Genomic DNA, 9,296 nt, shown 5'->3' on the forward strand with positions numbered 1-9,296 from the left:
ATTGAGGTGTATACCACCACAGTCATCAGCTTTATTAATAAGTGCATTGGCGACGTCATCCCCAAAGTGACCGTACATATATCCCAACCAGAAGCCATGGATTATAGGTGAGATCCACATCGAGCTAAAGGCTAGAGCTGCCGCTTTCAAGGAGCGGGACATTAATCTGGATACTTATAAGAAATTCTGCTATGCCCTCAGACAAACCATCAACCAAGCAAAGGGTCAATAGCGGATTAAGATTGAATCCTACTACACCGGCTCTGACACTCGTCGGATGTGGCAGAGCTAGAAAACTCTTACGGAATACAAAGGGAAACCCAGATGCGAGCTACCCAGTGACGAGCTGAATGCCTTTTATGCTTGCTTTGAGGCAAGCAACACTGAAGCATGCACGAGAGCACCAGCTGACTGTGTGATAACGTTCTCGGTAGCCAATGTGAGCAAGACCTTTAAACAGGTCAACATTCACAAAGCCGCGGGGCCAGATGGATTACCAGGATGTGTACTCAAAGCATGCATGGACCAACTGGCAAGTGTCTTCAATGACATTTTCAACCTCTCCCTGACTGAGTTTGTAATACCTACATGTTTCAAGCAGACCACCATAGTCCCTGTGCCCAAGGAAGCGAAGGTAACCTGCCTAAATGATTACCGCCCATAGCACTCACGTTGGTAGCCATGAAGTGCTTTGAAAGGCTGGCCATGGCTCACATCAACGGCATCCTCCTGGATACCCTAGACCCACTCTAATTCGCATACAGCCCCAACAGATCCACAGATGACGAAATCTCAATCGTACTCCACACTGCCCTTTCCCACCTGGACAAAAGGAACACCTATGTGAGAATGCTGTTCATTGACTACAGCTCAGCGTTCAACACCATAGCGCCCACGAAGCTCATCACTAAGCTAAGGACCCTGGGACTAAACACCTTCCTCTGCAACTTCCTGACGGGCCACCGCCAGGGGGTAAGGGTGGCAACAGCACATCTGCCACGCTGATCCTCAACACTGGGGCCCCTCAGGGGTGTGTACTTAGTCTCCTCCTGTATTCCCTGTTCACCCACAACTGCATGGCCAAACACGACTACAACACCATCATTAAGTTTGCTGACGACACAACAGTGGTAGGCCTGATCACAAACAATGATAAGAGAGCCTATAGAGAGGAGGTCAGAGACCTGGCAGTGTGGTGCCAGGACAACAACCTCTCCCTCAATGTGAGCAAGACAAAGGAGCTGATCGTGGACTACAGGAAAAGGTGGGCCGAACAGGCCCCCATTAACATCAACGGGGCTGTAGTGGAGCGGGTCGAGAGTTTCAAGTTCCTTGGTATCCACATCACCAACGAACTTTCATTGTCCAAACACACCAAGACAGTCGTGAAGAGGCCACGACAAAATCTTTTCCCCCTCAGGAGACTGAAAAGATTTCACATGGGTTCCCAGATCCTCAAAAAGTTCTACAGCTGCACCATCGAGAGCATCCTGACCGGTTGCATCACCGCCTGGTATGGCAACTGCTCTGCATCTGACCGTAAGGCACTACAGAGGGTAGTGCGTACGGCCCAGTACATCACTGGGGCCAAGCTTCCTGCAGTACAGGACCTACAGTATATAATACGCGGTGTCAGAGGAAAGCCCATAAATTTGTCGGAGACTCCAGTCACCCAAGTCATAGATAGTTTTTTTTGCTCCCACACGGCAAGCGGTACCGGAGCGTCAAGTCTAGGACCAAAAGGCTCCTTAACAGTTTTTACCCCCAAGCCATAAGACTGCTGAACAATTAATCAAATGGCCACCGGACTATTACATTGACCCCCCCCCCCCCCCCCCCCCCCACTTGTTTTGTACACTGCTGCTACTTGCTGTTTATTATCTATGCATAGTCACTTCACCCCTACCTACATATACAAATTGCCTCATCTAACCTGTACCCCCTCACACTGACTTGGTACCGGTACCCCCTGTATATAGCCTCGTTATTGTTATGTTATTGTGTTACTTTTTATTATTTAAATGTTTTTACTTTTGTTTATTTGGTAAATATTTTCTTAACTCTTCTTGAACTGCACTGTTGGTTAAGGGCTTGTAAGTAAGCATTTCACGGTAAGGTCTACACTTGTTGTATTCGGTGCATGTGACAAACAAAGTTTGATTTGATTATAATGGGGATTCTGATCCAGCCATTAATTCATACATTGTGCCCCTGGCTTCAGAGGATGGAAGTTCAATGTAGCTAGTTGTAGAAGGCTAATTTGAACTAGCTAACATTGCCCATGAAAGGAAGTTAGACTAGCAAACAAGCATTTTAGCCAGGTAGCCTAGGACAACAAAAAATAAAAGTTTGTATTGTATGATAGAGTGATAGACCATTTCGGATGTCACTGTTTAGACTAAGTGTAGGTGATTTGATGATGTTGAAATGTTGAAGTTGAAATGTTGCTGGAATAGTGGAGGCAGCTCCTGTTTTCTTTGCGACATGTGGTAACTTTCCATGGCTCTAAATCAATAGTTGTTTAGTGGTCCGTCCGAAAATGTCACAAACATTAACTTGCTTGACCATGCTTTAAGTAATGTAACTGTTTGTTACATGCAATATGCTTAGTGGACTTCACTGGACAGAGGTTGCTCTCTGGTTTTGTGATGAAACAAAGCTTTGGTTGAATTTATTCTGCCACTGTATCGTCTTATTGTCTCGGCCTTTAGGCCTATATCACAGTTGCAAGGCATATTAACTAACAGGTCATAGAGCAAACAACACAATTATCACAACACAGGTTGTAAAATGGCTTTTATGTATGGCTTCCCCAGTGATTATACCCACGCATCGCTACTGCAACAATGTCATACTCTTTTGGACCAGACAGCATCAGATAGATGACCTATACATACACTGCTCAAAAAAATAAAGGGAACACTTAAACAACACAATGTAACTCCAAGTCAATCACACTTCTGTGAAATCAAACTGTCCACTTAGGAAGCAACACTGATTGACAATAAATTTCACATGCTGTTGTGCAAATGGAATAGACAAAAGGTGGAAATTATAGGCAATTAGCAAGACACCCCCAATAAAGGAGTGATTCTGCAGGTGGTGACCACAGACCACTTCTCATTCCTATGCTTCCTGGCTGATGTTTTGGTCACTTTTGAATGCTGGCGGTGCTCTCACTCTAGTGGTAGCATGAGACGGAGTCTACAACCCACACAAGTGGCTCAGGTAGTGCAGCTCATCCAGGATGGCACATCAATGCGAGCTGTGGCAAGAAGGTTTGCTGTGTCTGTCAGCGTAGTAACCAGAGCATGGAGGCGCTACCAGGAGACAGGCCAGTACATCAGGAGACGTGGAGGAGGCCGTAGGAGGGCAACAACCCAGCAGCAGGACCGCTACCTCCGCCTTTGAGCAGGAGGAGCACTGCCAGAGCCCTGCAAAATGACCTCCAGCAGGCCACAAATGTGCATGTGTCAGCATATGGTCTCACAAGGGCTCTGAGGATCTCATCTCGGTACCTAATGGCAGTCAGGCTACCTCTGGCGAGCACATGGAGGGCTGTGCGGCACCACAAAGAAATGCCACCCCACACCATGACTGACCCACCGCCAAACCGGTCATGCTGGAGGATGTTGCAGGCAGCAGAACGTTCTCCACGGCGTCTCCAGACTCTGTCACGTCTGTCACATGTGCTCATGTGCTCAGTGTGAACCTGCTTTCATCTGTGAAGAGCACAGGGCGCCAGTGGCGAATTTGCCAATCTTGGTGTTCTCTGGCAAATGCCAAACGTCCTGCACGGTGTTGGGCTGTAAGCACAACCCCCACCTGTGGACGTCGGGCCCTCATACCACCCTCATGGAGTCTGTTTCTGACCGTTTGAGCAGACACATGCACATTTGTGGCCTGCTGGAGGTCATTTTACAGGGCTCTGGCAGTGCTCTTCCTGCTCAAAGGCGGAGGTAGCGGTCCTGCTGCTGGGTTGTTGCCCTCCTACGGCCTCCTCCACGTCTCCTGATGTACTGGCCTGTCTCCTGGTAACGCCTCCATGCTCTGGTTACTACGCTGACAGACACAGCAAACCTTCTTGCCACAGCTCGCATTGATGTGCCATCCTGGATGAGCTGCACTACCTGAGCCACTTGTATGGGTTGTAGACTCCGTCTCATGCTACCACTAGAGGGAGAGCACCGCCAGCATTCAAAAGTGACCAAAACATCAGCCAGGAAGCATAGGAACTGAGAAGTGGTCTGTGGTCACCACCTGCAGAATCACTCCTTTATTGGGGGTGTCTTGCTAATTGCCTATAATTTTCACCTTTTGTCTATTCCATTTGCACAACAGCATGTGAAATTTATTGTCAATCAGTGTTGCTTCCTAAGTGGACAGTTTGATTTCACAGAAGTGTGATTGACTTGGAGTTACATTGTGTTGTTTAAGTGTTCCCTTTATTTTTTTGAGCAGTGTACATAGACAGAGGGGCGCTGTTTCGCTCACTCTGATGCTTTCTACGGTGAGATACATTACATACAGCCTCTTGTGAATTGAAAATTATGAACACAGAGAGAAGCCTGGCTTTTCTTGGCATCCATGATCCAATGGCATATTTCCCATTTGCAAGTTAACATTTTTGTGATTGTCCATCATTTAGGCAAAATGGTTTTACGTTACGCCTTTTGTTTGGAATAAAGAAGGGAGTTATTTTATCAAATATCCATCAGCAGGCCTAGGCTACTGTAGGCTATATATATATATATATATATACTGAACAAAAATATAGACACAACATGCAACAATTTGAATGATTTTACTGAGTTACAGTTCATATAAGGAAATCAGTCAATTGAAATAAATAAATTAGGCCCTAATCTATGGATTTTACCAGACTGGGCAGGGGCGCAGCCATGCGTGGACCTGGGAGGGCATAGGCCCACCCACTTGGGAGCCAGATCCATTTTTCCCCACAAAAGGGCTTTATTACAGACAGAAATACTCCTCAGTTTCATCAGCTGTATGTGTGGCTGGTCTCAGACAATCCAGTGGATAAAGAAGCCGGATATGGAGATCCTGGGCTGGTGTGGTTACACGTGGTCTGCGGTTGTGAGGCTGGTTGGACGTACTGCCAAATTCTCTAAAATGAGGTCGAAGGCGGCTTATGGTAGAGAAATGCACATCCAATTCTCTGGTAACAGCTCTGGTGGACATTCCTGCAGTCAGCATGCCAACTGCACGCTCCCTCAAAACTTGAGACATCTGTGGCATTGTGTTGTGTGATAAAACTGCAGATTTTAGGGTGGCCTTTTATTGTCCCCCAGCACAAGGTACACCTGTGTAATGATCATTCTGTTTAATTGTTTTCTTGATATGCCACGCCTGTCAGGTGGATGTTGGCAAAGGTGAAATACTCACTAACAGAGTTGTAAACAAATTTTTTTTCAAAATTTGAGAGAAATAATATTTTTGTGCATATGGACAATTTTTGGGATCTTTTATTTCATGAAACATCGGACCAACACTTTACATATTGCGTTTATATTTTTGTTTTCAGTATAAATAGGTTTATTTAAAGGGACGTATAAATGAATAAAATATTCCCATTGATTCTTGAAGAATATAACTTATAAATGTCTCATAAGCTTAGTTAAACTGTCCTACCATATCAGAACCCAAAATATAAACTTGTTTTGCTCCAATGTTTGTAAACAAAGTATTGCCTAAAAACCATGGATGGTCAGTCCTTGCATCCATAGCTCTGTCTATGAATTTGAGAGTGATACATTTCTCCAGCCCCATGCCTCAGCTTTTTACCAAAACAACGGCTGAGAGTCGCTTTGTTATTTTTTCTACTGCTATTGCTGCTTTAACGATATTGATCATTCATCCCTATGTGCTTATGGTTGCATTTCCATGTGACCAAATGCAAGTAACCAATGATTCTATCCTCAAGATATAAAGTTACTCATTTTGTGAATGACCAGACAGTCCGTATGGTTTTAGTTTGGGTAGCAGATGATGTCATTTTCATTATTTATATGGGACACATTTTATAGTCCCGCTCTATAACTATTCTGTTTAAATATTAATTATTTCTCTCGTGGTTCAGTTCTGTTTTGATTGTCTGTTGTTACCCCCACTTGTTACGCTGTCTTTCTGTCCAACGGTCAACACGTCGATTTTTGGGGGGCATTATATTGAACAGAAGACAGCAGATTTTGGACGTTGCATCAGGGTAGTGAGCTGTGAAACAGGCGTTTGTTAGTGCGCGTGCGGCTCGCGTGCCGACCAGCAGATTGAAAAGAGGGGGAGACTCCAGGTTCATTACTTCAACCAGCTCGGTCCAGACATTACAACCACTGTTGTCAATCAACATCACGCACTGCTAGAGATGGGGGACAATAACACTTCAACTACTGCAGATAAACACTGATGCAGGCGGCAGTGAGCAAAACAAAAAAAAGTAATGCAGTTGGTCTAAATTCATTGTTGTAATTACAATGTTGCATAGCATATAATTGTATTAGGTCTTCTCCGTGGATAGCCTACTTTTATTTGAAAAAATGTCTCACAGCATTATCATTCGCTGAAAAATAGATATGAAGGGCCAGTATGTGGCCTTTAGGCCAGCAAGGGCCTTATTCTTGCCTTGGTGACTTGACGTGTTTATGAGGCTATTTAATGTGTGTTCAATATCCGCAAAGTGGGCTAATGTGCAAAACTACATTATTCTATAATTATGATATTTATGATTAATAACATCATAATCAACCCATTTATAAGAGGACACACGTGGGGAATGGGTTGGGCTTGAGTATTAGTAGTGATTGAATATGTACTATGCTCGAAAGGGTTAATCCATCCTGCGGGTCCACACGGATCCATGGAGGCCCTAACTGGCGACAGATGGCCACTTTCTTTTGGCCACAAAGGAGCGGAATACAGAGCTCTGGCGAATACAAATGGGACCTTGTCACGTGATGCTTGGGGCCGTTTCTGCTTGACGTAGATGGACCATATGGCGCGTGCCGAGAGTAAGGCCATGGGTGGGTGGAGCCTGTTCCTGCCAGTCATTGGGTGAAGCGATGGTGATGGTATTAGGGATACAACCATAGAGACATACAGGTTCATCTCTCTCTCCCAGTCCCTTGCAGCATCAGCAGCAGCACTATATAACACGAGCATCCGTCGGCGCAGCCACATTACAGTCCATTCACCGGACCTCACACTTCAGGAGGGGCATGCCAGAGTCATAACAAGATCATTCTGCAAAACATAGGTATTTATTTATCAATCAGATAATGTAATAACTTATTTATGTAAATCTTTTGGGTGAAAGGAACGCTGTTACATTGCCATAAAGCAGGCTACAATTATTCAGCAGTTAAAGGTTTTCTGAACAAGCTTGAATTATTTATTGATACAAACCTTCTCAGATGAGAGGTGATGTGACCATTTCGCACCTGTTACAGAAAGGAAACAGGGATTCAGATATTCTGATTGAACTCAGCAATGACATTTCAGATGTCTCAATTTACTGGAGATTTAAAAATAAGTAATTGAAAATAATTTTGAGCAAATTGACTTGTTATGTCAAGCTATTAGGTGATAATTGAATAATTGGTGTATTATGCTCCTATGTTTTGGTTTATCCTGACCACAAATTAATGTTCTACATTTTGCTCTTAAATTCTTATGCATTTTTATGATACATATAATCATCGGTATTGCAAAAGTAATATTGGTTCTGATACAAAAATATGTTTTTGTTTGACTTAGATTAGTAGCCCAGTATCCATACTCCTACCAGACTTCCAAAACGAACTCTTACTGAATAGGCTATTAGTCAAGTACCAAATGATGTCCAAATGAGTCTGCTCACGGTTGTCTTTTTTATTGACAGATTTCCAATATGACTAAATCCTACACGGAACAGACCATGATGTCATCAGAACCCCAGGATTCTGCGACCTGGACTGACGAATGTCAGCGCTCCCAGAACGAACAGGATATGGAGAAGAATAACGACGCGCTTGAGTCCATGCACGGGGGCCTCGAGGATGACGACGAAGATGGGTTAAACAGACTGGATGAGGATGATGATGAGGAGGAAGAGGAAGAGGAGGAAGAGGAAGGCGACGATCAAAAGCCTAAACGTCGTGGACCAAAAAAGAAGAAAATGACAAAAGCCAGAATGCAGAGGTTTAAGATGAGGCGCCACAAGGCGAACGCGCGGGAAAGGAATCGTATGCACGGACTCAACGACGCGCTGGAGAGTTTGCGTAAAGTTGTACCATGTTACTCCAAAACCCAAAAGCTCTCAAAAATCGAGACTCTGCGACTGGCTAAAAACTACATCTGGGCCCTGTCAGAGATCCTGCGGTCAGGGAAGAGCCCAGACGTCATATCATTTGTCCAGGCCTTGTGTAGGGGCTTGTCTCAGCCCACTACTAACCTAGTGGCAGGCTGTCTCCAGCTCAACCCCAGAACTTTCCTCCCGGAGCAGACACAGGAGATACCATCTCATATGCAACCAGCAAGTGCTTCCTTCGCCGCGCATCCATACTCCTACCAGACTCCGGGTCTTCCCAGCCCTCCATATGGTACAATGGACAGCTCCCACGTCTTCCACGTCAAGCCCCATTCATACGGAAGCGCGCTGGAGCCATTCTTTGAGACCGCGCTGCCGCTTACAGACTGCACTAGTCCATCATTCGACGGACCCTTAAGCCCACCACTGAGTGTCAACGGGAACTTTTCCTTCAAACACGAGCCTTCGTCAGAGTTCGAAAAGAACTACGCCTTTACCATGCACTACCAGGCTGCTGCGGGACTGGCAGGTTCACAGGGACACGCGCCCCTTTACCCGAGCTCTGCGCCGCGGTGTGAGATACCGATGGAAAACATTATGTCGTACGAAGGACACACTCATCACGAGAGAGTCATGAATGCTCAGCTTAACGCTATATTTCATGAATCGTAAATACATTGAACGTGCATCAAAGACTGATAAGCGCGCGTCATGATATGGTATCCTCTTGCCACTGATGCAAAATAGCAATTATAATCCGCTTGTATGTATTTATTGTTGTTACTGCCTTTAGAAGTGCGGATGCTTATGCATATTATTTTTCACCTAATGTACTGTATTGTATTCGCGTCTACATTATGGTACAGGTCACATTGTGGAAATAGTGGTGACCATACTGAGAATGTGTTGATTATCCATGTTACAAAATCACAAGCAATAATTTGGAAAACTATGCAATTTATAAACAAATACTTGGGACAATAAAAAAAATATA

At 44.7% G+C, this 9,296-nt stretch overlaps 1 protein-coding gene across 1 annotated transcript; it reads left to right on the plus strand.

Annotated features, from left to right (window-relative positions):
• The first annotated feature begins 7,903 nt into the window (after window positions 1–7,903).
• Window positions 7,904–8,974, plus strand: LOC120063781 (neurogenic differentiation factor 1-like). Its single transcript, XM_039014077.1, has one exon. It carries the CDS (start codon window positions 7,904–7,906, stop codon window positions 8,972–8,974), a length of 1,071 nt encoding a protein of 356 aa, XP_038870005.1.
• Window positions 8,975–9,296: the final 322 nt, after the last annotated feature.

This window comes from Salvelinus namaycush, chromosome 19 (genome assembly GCF_016432855.1).
Source record: "Salvelinus namaycush isolate Seneca chromosome 19, SaNama_1.0, whole genome shotgun sequence".
In the NCBI taxonomy this organism is placed as follows: Eukaryota; Metazoa; Chordata; class Actinopteri; order Salmoniformes; family Salmonidae; genus Salvelinus; species Salvelinus namaycush.

What these genes read in the sequence shown, in the direction of transcription:
- LOC120063781 (XM_039014077.1), top strand. Translation starts at nt 7,904, where the DNA reads ATGACTAAATCCTACACGGAACAGACCATGATGTCATCAGAACCCCAG.